Genomic DNA, 18321 nt, shown 5'->3' with positions numbered 1-18321 from the left:
GCATTCATGTTTTTTTTTTCTTTTTGAGATGCGGGTCTACGTTCCCTGCGGGAGAAAGATCCGGAATGCGCGTTGGTCAACCGCGCCCATATCCCCTGTGTATATTTGAAAAAAAAAAAAAAACATGCATGGACATGACTTCGTGGACAACGGGAGATGGCCGTCGGACGACACGTCTGGACACGCCTCCAGACGTGTCTGGAAAAGAGTAAACTAGCTCATATACAACGTACCAGGGTTATACCAAAGTATTCAAGCCAAGCCGTTAAATACGTTTATCGGACAATAATAACGCGTAAAGATGACCTGTCCACTCTGGCATCTGGACAATGGTCATTTACCGATTTCAGTATACTCTACTTTCGCGCGTGGTCTTAAGACGTACTATATATTTAGCGCAGTTGTCCAGAACGATATTTGCGCGGAGACAGAATTCCATGTTGCAGAATCCCCATAACGGGGATTTTAATTCTATTTCATGTGAGCGCGCGTTCCAGTAAATTTTTTTTGTAGATAAACATTTACATTCCATGCTGTTGCCTTTGCTGGATAGAGGGGCATCGACATCTTATCGACCTTATCTGCCAACACGTTTTTTCTCTCTCTTTCTCTCTCTCTCATTCTTCGTCTTTTGGCGTACACATCTCCGTTTTTTCTGCCTAAGTCAACTCGCCATGGCCGGCCATGCGTCGTAGAGTGTGCGTGTACGGTACATATTGGGTTGAGGCAACGAGTAGTAATGTAAAGTAGTCTTTCCATCTTTCTTTTTTTTTCTTCTTTTACAATTTCGATGTGAACAATGGATACTTTCATTTAGGAGAGTAGGACAGACGAAGGACGCGGCGGCCGGTGCAAGCTGCATGAGACCATTAGCAGACGACATAAAAGCATATGTGAATCACGACAAAAAGAAAAAAGAAAAGAAATAAAGCTTCGTCACGCAATAGCACGTGTTATTATTTTTAGAATTGACCTGCACGCACTCGCCACAAAGAAAGCAGGCAAAGGGTAAAGAGCTCACGAGCGCTCTTGGTAAAACGCGGATGCAAAACACGTTGGCTACAGCTTCGAAACTTTCTTCTCGTAGAAAGCAGTTTCTCGAGCCTGAAAAGCAGTGTACCGTTAGAAATGAAGACAACAATACTACACCAACGGACGCGACCGTAGACAATGGCGGAAGCGAAGTGTGACAGCAACGCGCTGCTTATATATGGGCAACTGCCGCGACAGTTGCTAACGGGAATCGGAGACATTTGCTGCCAGGGTGCCTAGCAGCCTGCTCAAGGTGATGGCCACGGATTCGTTCGAGCGACCCGCGCTCGGCTGGCCAGAGTCGGTGGATGCCTGCGCGGGCCCGCCGATGCCGGCGGCTGTGTCGGATGGCGAGAAGGTGGCGACTGAAGGCGACTCCGATATGGACACCGTTCGGCGACGCTTCCGCTCTCGTGGTGACGGAGCGTCGCCGTTAACCTGCGACATGAGAACCAGTAACGCTCGCTTCACGAAGTTGTCAGTATATCTCTTAAAGGATACAAAAAATGCAGAAAAATGAAAAAAGGTCCATTTTGTTGGAAACCTAACTTCTTACAGGCCTATAGAAAACCAAGCGAACGTGGCTCAAAAAGAGAATTACGCTGGCTTTAACGGCGACTGCTGAGTCCTTGTCTCCATTGCGCGCGCGCCCACAATTATTACAGCGAAGCTGAATAACCCCCAATGCTCTACCTCCCAATGGGTCTGTCGTGTCCGTAGTCAAGAACTAGGGAGGCGCGCATCACGTGCGCCGTTGTATTCCTTGCAGCACAAGCGCGGAGGCGAGCACCCCCGGTGGCGCCGGCCGCGTGGTAAAAAGAACAAAAAAAAAAGAACCAGAAAGCTCGCGTTTGCGCATAGCGTCCGCCCCACGCGTTTCCCGGTAAAGATTGCGGTTGCATTAGGTGCAGTAGCCGGGAAGCGGCAGCCGTAGCATAGGAAGCAGGTGACGTAACTACATTTTCGTATGTAAAATAAGAACCCGCCTAGTCACTCATTTGTGTTGTGACAGTGCAACGGCAAGGCCATGTAGAGTGAGGACTCCTAAAGAGCAGCGTGCATACGATGCACGGCGAGTGTCTTTTCTTTCTGGTCCACTCTTTGTAGGTGCACGAAGTAGCGGCGCAAGCCAAGTCGCAGGCACGTTGAAACCTCTTTGGCTAATAATTAGGTAAAATGCATGTGAATGTCGCCATGTGGATAATTTAAACCTACGTCGCAATGGGTGACCGTTGTAGTTGTCGTGTACAGCTTCGCTGTTCAACCACCTTCACAGCGTGGATTGCAGGCCAATTTTCTTGTGTTATTATGCGTGTGCGTGCGTGCAGGAGCGCGCTGTGCCTAATGAAGGGTTAATTTGCCATTTTAAAATCAGTACAATATGAGCGCGTCCTTCGCGAGAAAAGGGGGCACGGGGACGTTTGTACTTGGCGGTGAAAGCGAGTTACATGCGGCAATACTGAGCGGTTATCCGTGCGGTGACCTCGAACAATCTGGATACAGTTCCCACCCGGATTGGCGGGACGCTTGCGATCCGGGAGTGGGTCATCCTGTTCCGCGGATGACGCTTATCATTGACGTAAACTTTGCTTCTACGTGATGCGCAGTTGCCAAAGTACCTGCGGCACTTATCATTGCTCAAATAAGGCGCACACGCTCGCACTTTGCACCTGTACATGGGGTTAACGCGAGAATCCCCGCGCCGTATTCTATATACCATGAACTTCTAGGCACATATCTGGGCACGCATGTATCTCCTCATGTATCTACTCTATTAGAGCATATACATACGACAGAAGACATCGCAGCTGAAGGCGACGAAGGCACTACTTAGATTTTTGAAAGAAACAGGCTTGGACAAGCGGCTGTGACAGTGATGTCACGTACCACGCAATAGTGACGGACAGTGACTGACGATGTGTGTGCTGTGCTATGTGCTGTCTCTCTCTCTATGTCTCCTCCCCATCTTTCATTCTCCCCCATCCCGCTCCCATGTGCAGGGTAGCAAATATGTTGTGCTGAACTGGTTAACCACCCTTATTGCCTTTCCTTCTCCACTCATTCCTTCCTTACTCTATTAGCAATCGAATTCACATTTGCACAGAAAAGTGAGATTATTGACTACAACTTATGTCTCTCACTTCAGTACAATGAAGTCATTGACTACGGGGCCTCCTTTTGCAGGATATCCGGATTGCTTTTGACCACGTAGAAGGGAGTAGTTCTTCAGATTCGGTGTTTAATAAATTGGAAAAAGTACAGGCGCACATAGAAAAGCAACAACGAACATTTAATTTCAACGTATCGGCCGGGGTCCGGGCTTCATCGAAATCTTTATGAAGCTGTGGGTGCGACGGAAAGCGTGCGAGCGTGAGCCGAGAAGGATGGTGGCTTGATGCGATCCGTCTACCCGCGCGCCCGATATTAGAGGTGACGTACGGGATCAAACCGCCTGACCGCACAAAAAGCGATGGAACGAAAAATGTTAGGCCTAGCGTTAACAGACGGGAAGAGAGCGGTGTGGATAAGAGAGCAAACGGGGGTAGCCGATATTCTAATTGACACTAAGAGGGGAAAATGGAGCTGGGCAGGCCATGTAATGCGTAGGATGGATAAGTGGCGGACCATTAGAGTTGCAGAATGGATACCAAGAGAAGGGAAGCGCAGTCGAGGATGGCAGAAAGCTAGTAGGTGGGGGGATGAAGTTAGGTAATGTGCAGGCGCAAGTTGGAATCAGCTAGCGCAAGATGGAATCAGCTAGCGCAAGAAAGGAGTAATTGGAGATCGCAGGGAGAGGCCTGCGTCCTGCAGTGGACAAAAATATAGCCTGATGATGACGATGACGGGATCAAACGCGTGCTAGGGAAGAGAGCGCACGTCTCCTACTCTAGCCAGGCCATGGCTGCACATGGCTGTCCGCGCGGCTCAGACCATATCTTGAAGGTTATCTGCAGCTGCTGCCAAGACTAATGACGAGCCGCGATGGCTAGCGGTGTCATGTGCACGGTCTTCCCGCGCACGTTCAGTGTTGGAGGTCACGTAATCGCAAGTTTCGGAGATACGGTGAAGCAAGAGGCATCACAAAGCTTCCCGCTGCCGGCGCTCTTAATAACGCCATCGTTGTGACAGCGAGTATTCGCGGTCATCGAGTGAGATCTCTTCCTATTCGCCTGTGCTCACGCGACACCATGCTTGATAATTTAAATAGCAAGCGAATGTTTACTGCAATTTATACGGCCGATAAAACTAAGGGCCTTACTTTGTGTACGCTCTCTAATACTTCGCTATCGCTAACCAGGCGAACAAGAATGCTAATTGCCGTATTGAACAATTTAATGAATGACAACTTGGCACACGTCCTCGACCGAGACGAAGATTACGTGGAATTTGTCTAAAATACGAATCCACTGTGAAAATAGTTATCATCCTATTTATGCCCACTGCAAAACGAAGGTCACTTGCAGCGATCTCCGATTACGCCTGTGTTGAGTCAGCAGACGATATCCAATGGCTTAAGTTTCCCAATATAATCACACCACCTAATTCTCTGCCAATCTTGATTGCGCTTTTCTTCCTTTGGAATTCCATTCAGTTAGTCGAATAGACCACCGGTTGTCTGATGGACATATTCCATATGACCTGCCCAACTCCCCCCATTTATCTTAATGCCAACTAGAATGCTAGTTTCAGTCGTTCGCTCTCTAATACACAAATCCGTTTTCCTGTCTTCCACGTAGCTGGCGGTTAAAAGACAGTTCGACCCAGTTCATCGACGTATTGCCGTTTCATAGAATACGTTTACAGCAGCAGCACCGTTGGCTGCGCCATATTATGGCGCTTTCTTCAACCTGACGTGTTAAGGTTATTTTATTGGTTTATTGTTCTCGCCAGAAAGGGAACAAAAAGGAAGAAATCGTCTATAAGCTAAGGCTTGTTGGCTATCAACACCTCTGCACCGGCACACAGGCAGAACATGGTCGTTGCAATGTTGCAATTACGCTTCTGTGTGCTGTAGTTGACGTTAGCTTCACAAGATGGCGGCGCCTGCGCTACTGCGCACGTCTATCTCTCAGGTGTTCCGGTAATCTAAACTGCAATACGCTTATGGACATGCTAAAAACCTTTTCTTCCTCCATGACTAAAACTATCGTAAGTTTAGGTCGACACGATAACCAAGCACCCGAGATTCTCGTACCACAGGCGAGGGCTACTCGTCTCTCACTTTGAAGAGGGATGGAGCCTGGACAGGAACTATAGGCGGAAATGACGGGGTAGGACCTGCCGGCTGTTCCTGGGCTGGACAGTGGGGCTGAGGCATGGTAGACGGGACGGGCCCAGATGAGCTGTAAGGCGGCACGGGGCTCGTGGCCATTGGGGTCGGTAATGGCGGCGGCATAGGCGGTCCCGCTGGAACAGCCGGTCGAGGTGGCGGTAGCTGCCAGGGTTGCACCGTGCGCTGGTACCCGGGGGGTCCTGGGGGTCCTGGGGAGAATACAGGTTGAGCTGCTGCATTGACGCATCTGTCGTAAGAGCACGTTCCTGGGCTAGATAGTACATGACAGTAAATAGACCAGCGCCCGTCCTTTCATTGTGGTCATCTGGTACGCGCTACGTTCTTACTATTTGCCATGTGTCGTGAGTCACGCGCCGTAGCACTACAGAATTTCTACTTCCTTTCTATGCGAATGTTTGCTGCAATTTATAAGGCCGATAAAGCTACGAGCCGTACTTCGTATGGTTATCTAATACTTTGCAATCTCTGTCAATGCCTCGCCTTTCGGGGAAATGCTGCGATTCATTTTCATTCTTCGAATGTTGGATCCAAGGTTCACGGTCGTGAGGTCGTAGCAATTCTATTGGAATTATTTTTATTTTCACGCTTCGTCAGTGCTCTGAGATAACGCACCGCTTGCGTTATCATCAGGATCGTCCGGTCAAAAGCGGCAGATGATAAGAAAAGAATATAGCACCAACCGGAGTGAAATACTTACATTGTACCGAGCCACAAAACTTTTCTATGTTTGTTAGAAATGTTCATTAGTGGCTGGTCAGATTAGCCAATATGTTCCTTTAGAATTGGCCGGCACCGAAGCAAATGGTGCGGCGCAAGAACTTGGCCCATATTCTATAACGTATTCAATTTTACATTCATATTTTCTTTTCACACGGTGTTCCTACTGGCTGATCCTAGCAATAAGGACGATAATGTCCGAGCCAATAAAAAAAGGCGAGAAGAATGGTAAACGAAAAATATTTGTAGAAAATACCGTCAGTATTTGCCAAAGCCGGCCCACGTTCTTGTGGGCCCGCATTCACAGTGTTGTAGCGTATACCTCGTAAGAACTGGCGCCAGCCAAGTGTGGCCGAAAATACATTATCCGAAAGCAGCTAGAGAATGACAAGCATTCTTACGAAGGGAAATCTTGTGAATTCAGATTCCGATGTCAGTTCCTTCTAGGCGAGTCCGATCATGTACGTCCGTTTTAAAAGCAGCAGTTGTGAATGAATTGAGAATATGGCCAAAAATGCGGGACATGATTGCATGAGCCGCGTAGCGCCGTCTCTTGGTGCTCGTCCGTTCAAAGTGCAGTTTAAAGATTGAATATCTTCAGTGCGCAGTTATCAATGCTAATTTCATTGAAAATGAAAAAAAAACATTTAATAACATCCTCAGAAAGTTTCAGCACTGTGGTAGTAAAGATCTATGCTCTTTCCCACGAGTAACTTGCAACACTGCCGAAGGTAATAGGTGTACACAGGCAAGATTGCCTCGCGCAGCGGAATGTAATTCCGGGCGCAACACTCTGTTTATTGGCAGGATTAGACAGTAATTTTTGCTTGGTACATGATACGTTACAGCGATACGTGATATGTTAGGACTTTTGCGCATGCATGTCGCATATACCGCGAATTACTGTGGCGATTAACGTCGGTAACCGTAATAGCCATTCTAACCCTGATTACGTATGTAGCAACACGACAGCCCCCATAAGCACAAACCACCCGCTTCAATCCGAATTTGCGCTTTTTACTGGTTCTACGGCCTAACAGCAACGAATTAATGGTAAAATCTGCCATGACTTGGTCTCATATCACGCTGAGGGCAAGGCATTAGGTGTGTTTCGTCATTGTTCTTGGCGTCAGCTGTTTGTTTTTATACGCTGCTAGGACAAGATATAGTCAGCGCCGAGCCGTAAAAGTAGTTTGATGTCCAGTTTAGCAAGTGGCACCACAGCATTAGCACTGGTGATGCTTTGGCGATGCGGAACGCTATAGAACCCTTATTGTTCTCTGCGTCATTAATTTACTATTCTGCTCTAATATGGTACGTGATGACGGTGGCGAGCAAACGTCGAACAGACGCCGAGCAGCCGAGGCGGCGCGGGTGAACATTTATACTGCTGAGCAAGCGTATATAGATGACGAGAAGCTCCGCTGTCGCATTCCTGCAAACGCAGCTGATGGTTACAACGCCAAAACATTTGTTGCGTCAATCCACCAAACGTGTATAGCATGTTTCGACAGGACGGCAAGTAGACGCTGAGCAGACGTCTGACCACGTCTTGAGGGAAATTTGGCGCTCCTATTGGCTAAGGAAACCTGCAGCTTCCACAGAGCTGCAAGGAACTACTGATGTAGAGTATAGGTTCCTGAAATGGACGACGAAATAAACTAGGAGAGAACATTACGTCACACAGCCAGCCTTGGCAAGCGCACTCCGTGTAAAGCCACTTCATTCGCTTTTCCCCCTCGCAGTGTCGTCCCACGCTCAACGTCTGAGACACAAGGTATTGGACGAGAAAGTGTGGTTAGCAGTAGTTTTTAATCGATGCGCACTTGTTCAGCTGCGCTGGCGTAGATTTCCCTGCATGAAGAGCGGGAACTTGCACTTTAAACCGACTACGTGCTCTGACGTGGCGATCACGTGTTGGGCCGATACGTTTTGCCTTCAATCGTGTGGCGCAATACTCTCTCATAAGTTTTACTTCCTCCACGCTTCCTAAGCAGTTTGATATTTTAATGGGACCTCATTGAAATAATCAAACTGGTCAGGAACATACAGCTCTATGCAATACTATAGTGTTCCAGGTTCTCTGAAGATGTTCCAAAATGTTTTGTTTGTTTCTTTTCAGTTTCAATCAAATTTAATTGATAACCGCGCTTTTTTGTGGTTCCATTCAGTTAGGCATCGTGAAGCGGTCGCCCACCGAGAGAGGGTGGTAGGCGTCTTCACTGATCATGTTTCCCATTTAAAACTGAGGATGCAAGGTATACGCGGCGCCAACCTGTCATCGGCGCCGGCGGTATAAAAGTTGGCGCAAGCGAAGCGGGAACGTTCGGTACTGGCATACCGGCAGTTGGTCCCACTGGGCCGTAAGGGAGAACGGGCATCGTGTGAGCTACGGATGGACTACCAGGGTCCGTGGCAGCTCGTTCCATCACTGAGACCAACGACTTCTCGGGCGGACACATTCGTCCCGGGCTAGTCCAGCGATCTAGGGGATAGCTGGACTGCGTCGAAGAAATCACCTGCCAAACGACGGAGATACAGCAAGCATTAGACGCGATTACTAACGTGAAAGGCCGACGTACTGAGTACTGGGGTAACGTAATCGCAGTCGTATTAGGTGCAGCGACGCGATTACTATGACTGCATCGTCGAACGATATCGTTAATCACCCGTTCACTCAAAGCGTGTTTTTACGTTCCGAAAGATTCATTGCCTTCTGTAGCCCTTCGTCATTCGTTGCATGCAGCAGTGCCGTTCTTTCACCGTCCAAAGCTCAATTTCTAGAGTTGTTAAAATCTGCTATATTGACACAGAAATTTAAGAACGTGAGTTTATGCTATAGTTGGTTCGGCACCCTAACGCAGCAGCGCAGGTGGACAAACGATACAAGAAACATACAACTGACTTCACAAACATTGAACTAACAATCGAGTCCTATTGGTCAGTAACTGACAATATAGGCACCGGAGGCCGGTTAGTAGAAACGTAAGAATAAAATGACGCAACTGGTATTACTTGACTAGTAAACACATTTACCGATTTGTTATTTCGTGCCTTTTGTCTCTTTGTTGCTGTTCACTTGTTTCTGTTCTAAAATATTTTGTCAGGAGCTGTATAGGAATTTAGAGCACTGCACGGGCTCGGGCTTACCCGAAAGCCCGGGCCCGGCCCGGCCCGTGGGCCGGGTCGGGCCGGGTAGAGCAGTTTTTTCACGGGCTCGGGCCGGGCTCGGGCACGGCATGTGCTTTTTGACCCGGGCCCGGGCCGGGCTCGGACTTTCGGGCGGTGTGCATGTAACGTGCAGCGAGTTATCCTGAGGCGCGTCTCGACTCTGAAAAACCTGTTGCTCCGGCGCAGCTGTAAGCTAGCAGCGCTACTCTTGCGTACTTCCCTTTTCTTCTTCCGTCGTATTGTGTGTTGTTTGAACAGAATGTAAGCGTCCAGAAAGACCGAAGTCGCCTCAAAACAAAGGATGCCCTTGTATTCCTTACCTAAATCAATGTAATAAATGCTTTCAGCGCGGTGCAAGCGCGCTCGCGACTTGCTGATTCTTCAAAGGCCAATTGGTAAAACGATGACTGGTAAGATAATTCGTCACGCAGCTGAAATATGACATTGCATCCATCCATGATTACACGCATGTTCTCAACCAGCCGCCTAGCAGCAGTGCATTACACTTCACCATGGAGGAACGAGAAGCTTTCTTTCTTCATTTACACCATCCATGCGCTGCGCTCACGACCGGTCGTGGCTGCGCTTCGGCTTTAGTATACTAGAATACGGTTGAGTGGGACGAGCGGCTGGGGCGGCGCATGCTTTGCAGTGAGGCGCCCGACGTGGAAAACTACTGTGGCGGCACTGCGTATTGGAATTGAGAAGTGGATTGGGCCGCATCAAGGTCGGGCCGTCGGGAACTGCTGGCGATACTGCTCGGCAGGGTCATTCGTACTACTTGGCGCGCTGGTATTTCCGTTGAGATCGCTCAAATGGTGTTCATAATTGTATATGACATGTATTTATGCCTTAAGAATAATTTCCTGTCATTCTCTTCTTTATTTTATTTTTATAATGCCGCTCGGTGATCTTTTTCGGCCTCGGGTCGGGCTCGGGCATAAGGCAAAGAGGTGGCGGGCTGGGCCGGGCGGGTAACGTAGATTATTTTCGGGCCCGGGCCGGGCCCGGGTCTTGTCATAAAACTTTTGGTCGGGCTCGGGCGGGCAGCCCAACGTAAAAACGGGCCCGGGCCGGGCCTGGGCTGAAAAAGTCTGCCCGTGGAGTGCTCTAATAGGAATATATGCATACTATTAAGAATTGTTTTCCTGAGCTTCACGCGTTACGTGCTTTCTGAATTTTTCGTAGAGTGTTTCTGCCCTATACTACTGCAGCTCTAAGGGTGTCACGGCTCCATCAGACAACTAGCTGTTCACCTTTAGCGGGGTCCTGTAGACAATATTGCAAAATTATCCTGCTGCTGTAATACGAAAGGCTCGGTGAGTTTGTGGCTGTGCGTTACAGCTATGGTTCTCCTGCAGCAGCTTAAGTACCTCGCCATGGTGAAATAACCACACTATAGGCCGTCTTTAACGCTTTTTAGTGTAACCATATCTTTCGCAGATTAAGTACTGCTAAACGTCATTATTTGTTGAACAAATTGGTGTCTTTGAAAGCTATAATAGTAGGCCCGTGGCTACGCATAAGCTACCTCATGTGAAATTGTGTTCTCAATTTTTCAAGTTGTGTGCTTAGCCATTGGTAAAAGCCCAAGGTCAGGGGCCGCTCTCGAAAGCTCCCGCTTCGATAAATTCGTCTGGTAACACTGATATCATTCCGACCTAAGCTCGCCTGTGTGAATTATATGTTATATGAGGGAGCATGCAAGAATTTTCTTCAGTATCCGGCATCACGTTACTGCTCTTAAATTTTGATGAACAGCGCCACACAGGGCAAGAGAGAGAAAGAGAATAAACGTTTAACAATCTGAATTAGCGAGAAAAAGTGCTTCTTTCTTCACCCAAGGCGAGTGGCCTGAACAGAAAAAATAAAAAAGTAAATTAAAAAAAAGAAAAGGTCTGATGCGCCCGCAGCACCGACTTGCGACAACTTCTTGCTTCCGAAGGAACATACATACACAGACAAACAAACATCTAAAAGAACAAGCACGAAATAGTGAACTTGTTGATGTGCAATTATGTCATGCCACCACCACCACCGTATTACTAGACCGTGCCCAGCTTTACTGATACGTACCAGTGACGTTGTTCTAACGCATGACGCTCCAAAGCGAATGATATCGCTTGCTTCGATGATTTATCCAGTGAACTTATCGCGACGCCCGTGTAACAACATTGCGCACTTAAAATCCGGGCCATACTCAATGACTTCCCAGTCTTTCCTCCTAAGGAGCGCATTGAAGCGGCGACAGATTGAAGTGTCTAAAAAGGTTGCCTTAATGCTCCTTTAGCCTATCGTTAAGACTATCGCCTAGTTTGTCCGCTGCATATAATGCTTGCCACAAGATACTGGAATGTCATATAACCACCGCTATCGCGCATGCGAGGTGAAAAACTCAATATTAACAAACAACAAGTCTCAATTCTGACGGCGGTGTCGTTCGAAACAAAACCTTTCCGCACGAACCTCGTTTGAAACGAAGGCACGAACCTGCACTCCGGTCAGTCGCTCATTCCCGTTCTCGGCGAACGGGTTGAGCCTGTCCTCCGAGCTGGACCACTCGGTGCGAGGTCGGAACGAGGTCTGACTCGGCTGGCCCCACTCTTTCGGTATGCGTCCCGCTCGGCCCGGGGGCCTGACGCCGACGCAGGCGACGTCAGCGCGGCCACCGCCGTAGTATTCCGGACCGTCCTCGGGCGCTCCCGCAGGTGCCGCGTGCAGCGATGACTGCGTCGTGTCGCACTCGCGCGCGTATGCCACGAACGGGTCGGCCAACACGGCCTCGCGTAACACCACTTGCAGGTAGCCATAGTACACGGCGTACAGCACCAGCAGCTGCGGGTGCGAGAGAGCGCCACGCGTATCGATCGAAATTTCTTTATTTTCAATATTGTGAGCCCTTTCGGGCTGCTAAAGGGTGGAAATTTTCACAACACGGACAGCAAAGCATATAAACAGCATACAAAGAGCGTAATACAGATATTCATACAAATAAAAAATATGTCAGTTTCGCCCGAAAGGCGAAGCATCGATTGCGAGAGCAAATTTATAGACAGCTATACGAAGTAAGGATAGTAGTTTTATCGGCCGTATAAACTTGTAAACATTCGCTTACTAACTAAACTAACCAACATGGTGTCACACGCGCACAAGCAAGCATGAATACACGTCACGCGACGACCGCGCACACTCGCTGTCGAAACGCTGGAGTGAGAAAGCACGGCAGCTGCAGCGAGTGCATTGACCTTCGTGCTGCCTCTCGCTTCGACGCGAACTAAGCGGCGAAGACACAGCGCCTATGAGCTATCAGCACTCGGCGCACCCTGTCCCCATCGCAGATCGCGATTAGATAGGGATCGCGCGGCCACGCCATACCCAGCCGCCACCGGAGTAGAACGTCCCCCCGGTGCCTTCAATCGCGACGGAAGACGGCGCGCGTCCTCCCCGCTTTCGGCTCACCGTAGCACGCTTTAACTCGCACATACAGCATACGGCGCACGGCGACGATGTTATCGCCCTTGGACTTTATACAGAACATCACGGCGATGCCGACGACGACGGCAGAAACGCGCCTGGAGTGTTCATATAATTGTTATCGCAATAAAGAAGCACGAAATTAAAATTAAACAATTATCATCTCCGCCACACGAAGAAGGGTGTCAATGTAAGATATACTGGCCGAGAAAATCTGGTAGTCCCTTAATGACTTACGCGTTTAATGTTTATCGTTCACTTATGGTGTGGACACGAATTGCATGGCTCTTCACCTTCCATCTTTTAAATTTCACGCAATTTTCTCACGAAGAGGCAAAGTGCTGCTTTGCATATTCAATAGACAGTGCACAAACTTCGAAGTATTCACGATTTATAGACAATACCGTTTTCGCCGCATCCCACCACGACACGGTCGAAAACAGCAGAGTGCATGGGGAGTAACTGTTCCCGTTCGTCCTCCCCGTTGCTCTCTTTCGGACCAGGGACGAAACACTTACCCTCCGAAGTTTGCACACGGCACGCACATTCCTGTAGTTACTCCTCTGAGGGACGAAAGCGCCCTTTTTAGGACTAACAGTTCAGTTACTCCCGTTTTCCCCGGCATACTTCTTAGAGTGTAAGAACAGCAAGGCTATATTAGACAAGGACAAATAAGCAAATGCGCACCGTGTGACAAGAGCTATCCTGTGGTATGTGTTTGTTTCTGTGTACTTGTTTAAAGGGTCCCTGAAACGGTTCGGACAAACTTTGTAGACGCATAGGGTACAGCTACAGTATCACAAAAGTGCGCATGATCAAAGCGTGCGCCGCGTGTCGGAAAGCCAGCGAAGGTGCACCTTGGCCCTGCGGCAGCTTCGACAGAGGGAGAGAGCATATACGCCACAGACAGCCGACGTGATCAACCAGAGTAGAAGCTTCGACAAGATACTCGAAGGTTACGGTATCGAGAGAGAGGAGAGAGAGGGCGTGCGCCGAAATACCCTCTCAGACCCCCACGGCGAGCCGAGTGAGAGGAGTACGACAGCCCGAGTGTGCGCCAAGGGATGAGTCACTACCCTCCTCTAAGACTCTTCGGCGACCTCGACCGAAAAAGCGAGAACTTTCTAGAAGATTCCCAGGCTTTGTTCGTGCTATGGGAGCACGAATCCGTCAGATATAGGGAGCCTACATGCAAGAGCCTACATGCAAGCGCTGTAAACCGCGCTTGCATGCAGGCTTCCTAGTCAGATAGTTCGAGAAACGCCGGCGAAGGCGATAAAAGTGCCGTACGGGAATCAGCGGGGATCAGACCACGCCGGTGAGGAGATGTGACCGAGAAGACCGACCATATGCAGAAGTGGATTCCCCGGCAAGCTAGTCGACGAGATTAAGAGCGTCTGCATTTCCGGAGGAAGTTCCTTCTTCGAGATTTGCCTCGAGCTACGCCGAGATCGTCCGGCTCAAGACCAGCACGGGTAAATATTAGTGGACACTTTGTACTCCTATTCACTCTGTACTGTACGCGTTGAACTCTTAGTGCTTGTCGTTAATTATTTTCCAGAGTTTTGTTAACACGACTCTGAATAGCATTGTGATGTGCCTATAGCCGAAGTGTACATGTGTGTATGTAACTGCCTTATTTGAAGAATATATTTTCGGTGTGTTTTGACAACTCTGGGCTCTGACTCGGGCTTTGGCCCACAACCGGCGTTCGCTGGCGCACCAGAAGGCCTCTTATCGATTATCCGTGCTTTCGTGTGGTTATTTTCGGAAGCTGATAAGTCGGCTTGGAAATTTGCTCAGGCGTTGGCGCCTCGTTCATGCGGTGTCTGACAGACAGCTACGGACGATTACAAGTTACCCTCCTCCATAGACGTGCTTTTTCTCCTCAACTCGTTCGCCGAGTGATCGGGGCTAAGCTTAGCGTTCACTGGCTCTGCTTCATGGTGTGACGTTGTGTCGTCTACTGCCGGTTATCTTAAAACTAGCGCGCGAAGCCTCTCCCACCTCTCCGCTAGCCACCTGGCCGTCGATTCCCAGGGAGAGCTATCAAAACAGCGTACGTTGCGAGCGTTCTGTCGCAGCAGCGAGCGTGTCGGGTTTTCCGGTAACCACAGGCGAGCTGAGCGTTTTGACGGATGGGCAGAGGCGTTAACTAGAGCCCCTCCATACTACTACCGCTGTGATGAAGACGGTTGTGAGCGGCCTGATTCGACCTGCATGGTCCCCCCCCCCCCTCCCCCCCAACCAAACACACAGATAATATTGCTGTAACCAAGCGTATAGCATTTTAAACATTTAAAGAGACAACATCCTCACGATTACGCTCCTGCGGAAAATTTACGCCAGCAGCAAAGTAGAATACATTAGTTACTGCTCTATTAGCTCTGTGTTTGGTTGCGCTCTGCGCCACCAGGTGTCTTCTTCTTCTTTCTGGGGTTTTACGTGCAAAAACCAGTTCTGATTATGAGGCACGCCGTAGTGGAGGTAGGCTGTACCGTGTAGGCCGTTCTGAAGCTTCTGAATTATTTAGGCCGCTCATGTTCGCGCCTCCGTCCATCCCGCTAAAACTTCCAGTGCACTTCCACTTGCGTTTGCCCGAATACCGGACACGATAAGCTCTATTGTAGCAGCAATCCTCCGGCGTGGAACGACGGCCGCAATCAGCGTAGATGCTTGCGCGGATCGGATACGGACAGCCCTGATGCCGCTGCAGCCACTCCGCTCGTATGTTGCCTTGAAGAGAGACACGATGTCACAGCTTGACATGTCGCCGATCACTAGATTTGCAGCCCACAGCGTTGCTCGCGAAAGGAAAGCTCGAGACCAACACTGACTTGCCTTGCGTCAACATGGAGAACGTTGTAACAGAAGGAAGCAGAAAACACTTGCTGGGTTCCGTAGGTGCTTCAGTGTAGTGATAAATTGTCGTTGTGTATTCTCTTTCTGTTATTTATTTTATATCAAAACAAGTTAACGAAAATTCTAACTATTGCGAACAACATTCTTTCACCAAAAGTTGGAAAAGTTACTGATGACGCGACCTGGGTAGCAAATCGGATAGCTCGCCCAACTGACATCAGTTCTGCCAAACGCGTCAATTGGGACAGGGCGGCTGAAAATTCCGGGGAGCTGCGCCACTGCGATCGGTAGCTATGCACAAGTTTAAAACCATACAATAAATTACGCGCTTTACGCAGCGCGCTTAAATGCGTCACTTAATGATCAGGAGGACCTACCCTAACTACTCAGTAAACGTTTGTACAAAATAGTTTCAGGGTATCTTTAAGTCGTGAGCTAACCTCCCTAACCTTGCACTTCAATGTAAAACAGCTCCGCCTTTCTCTATATCACAAATCGTTTCACACGCCTCCCCAGACTCCCAACATTATACCAGCCGTCCGCCGCTCCAACTCCATCAACCACGAAAAGGCCGCGTATCGTCCTACAGGCCGTACTACTGCCCATCTACATTCATTCTTCCCACAGACGTCAAAGGACTGGAATGGCCTTGCCCCTGCTGCCGTACTTCATTCCAACCTTGTTCATTTCAAGCACATTGTTGCAGGACTCATCGACAACTGTACGCACCCACCCCTCATGTCAACCTACCTCGGAGGCCTTTGAGGTATTGCAAATAAAATGAAATAAAAAATAAAGCCGACTCGTCACATCTGTGAACACCCCAGCGGCTCGAACGCTGGCGTGGAACGCGACAGCCTCTCCCTCAGCCACCAAAGGGAAGAGGGGAGCGAGAGAAGAGGTTGGCTGTCATTCCCGAGTGCACCACCACAGCGTGTAAGCCTTCAGGCGCCCCAAATGCTCTCGCGCGAGATCACGTGCGTCTTAAAGATATATGCAGTCAAACCCGGCAATATCGAATCCACATATAATGAATTATTGTGTATAACGAACAGCCGTAAAATTAACTTGAAAATTTTTGTATAAACTTATTTTATATATCGAATTCACTATACATCGAACTTTTTTGTGATCTCCTTCAGATTCGATATATCGGGGTTCGACTGTAATAGTTGACGTTAGGTGATAAACGTGCCCCGCAATTCGGTTGCGCCAGAGCAGTTGCCCTCTGCATCGGCGCCTTTGTATCGGTGGATGAAAGTCTGACCCCCTCACCGACCAGCCACGGGCCCCCACCGACGGGCGAGAGAGCCAAAGAAACCTACTCGCTTTAAAGCTAAGGCTTGTAGTAGGCGATGCCGGTTCGATGCATTTTGTGTGAACCGGCAGCAGACATCTGGCTTTCAATTGGCGGCTACTGCAGGCAATGTATACGGCCACATCTTACGTCTCGTTATACGACCACCATAGTCGCGCGTGCACGAAGAACGTCGTTAAACAAGGCTATGAATCAATGAGAAAGGCAATTGGAGACGCCATAACCGCCTTAACGACTGACGCGAGCCCGCGTTTCGTCCAATAAAAAAAGCGCGTGAATCATTTAACGCCACTGCAGGCGCCACCAAGTGGGCGGCCCTGGAACGTATTCTCGACTAAGCGTAGTATACGTACTACAAAGCCTTCGCGTGCTGCCGTTTATGTCGTCAGCGCCGCGGCGGCTCCCAATGAGCAAAGTGTCGGCGAATGGGAGCTCTTGAAGGGGCGAAGGGGCGCTTTCCATTTTATGACCATTCCTTTACGATACCTTCTTGTCCATGGGTGCAGAGAAGCAGCCAACTCCCAGTCGTAAAATACGCGCCGCATACGGTCGGAGATGTCATTTCGCTAGCAGTTTTGCTGACGTAATTATTGTAAATCGCACGTTGTTCTTAAGACTGCATGCACTGAAACTCGGGCCGCCAGATATTCGAATTGCTGTTGCAATACGACAAACATCACGGACTCCCAACGAGCCAGCCGTGTTTGTTATGCGTATGTCACCTGTGTTATATAGATTATTTATTTTTTCCAACAAATTCCGTTTTACAAATCGACCCTCGCAAATAGAGCAAGTCCCGCCCCTTCACATAGGTGACACTGAAGGGGAAAACCTTGCTTGCATTGCATATATCGCAATGTTCAATTCGCAATTCCCCTAGAAAGTCTAACTAATTAACTGCCTAATTACTTTAGGGCACGTGTCGCGTTAGCGGTTTTGGATCTAGGGCTGATCTAAAAAGCATGTCCATTAATGAATAATATTGATATATTGGTGCAAGTTTCAGATATTCAAGTAACGTCCGCCTTTTGAAGCAATGTACGTGAATAGGTTGAGTAATGTCACCTGCCAGAGGTGAACAACAGAACAAAATAAAATAGGAAGTATGCATGTAACATCCGTAAATGTGGGCGCTGTTTGATAAATGGGGGCGGGGGGGCTCGTTTGACATTCTATTTGTAAGTGAACTGCTCACGATAAAGATTTCAGTTGGAACGTGAAGTACTGCGCCATCCGATGTGAAAGACAAAGCAAGGTGTTTCTGAGCGCCTAGGCACTTTCTATTATCTGGCGCCGTTTACAAGTTATGATATAGGCTACGCATTCACTTCCTTTTGCAAACACAGCTCACTGACAACAATTTACACTTCCAGCGGATTCGATTTTCTTGCTCCATGTCAGCAAGATAACTTGGCGATTTAATTAATTAATAACAGTGTAAGTGAGACTTCTC

At 48.8% G+C, this 18321-nt stretch overlaps 1 protein-coding gene across 1 annotated transcript; it reads right to left on the bottom strand.

The window, feature by feature from the left end:
• Positions 1–1144: 1144 nt before the first annotated feature.
• On the bottom strand, positions 1145–5356 carry LOC125944757 (uncharacterized). The gene is made up of 2 exons (XM_049665930.1): positions 5255–5356; positions 1145–1470 (listed from the first exon to the last, which is right to left on the bottom strand). The coding sequence occupies exons 1-2, from the start codon at positions 5348–5350 to the stop codon at positions 1234–1236; spliced, it is 333 nt and encodes a 110-aa protein (XP_049521887.1). The 5' UTR covers positions 5351–5356; the 3' UTR covers positions 1145–1233.
• Positions 5357–18321: the final 12965 nt, after the last annotated feature.

The sequence above is a fragment of the Dermacentor silvarum genome, chromosome 4 (assembly GCF_013339745.2).
Source record: "Dermacentor silvarum isolate Dsil-2018 chromosome 4, BIME_Dsil_1.4, whole genome shotgun sequence".
Taxonomy (NCBI): Eukaryota; Metazoa; Arthropoda; class Arachnida; order Ixodida; family Ixodidae; genus Dermacentor; species Dermacentor silvarum.
This window is presented reverse-complemented; position numbering and strand designations above follow the sequence as displayed.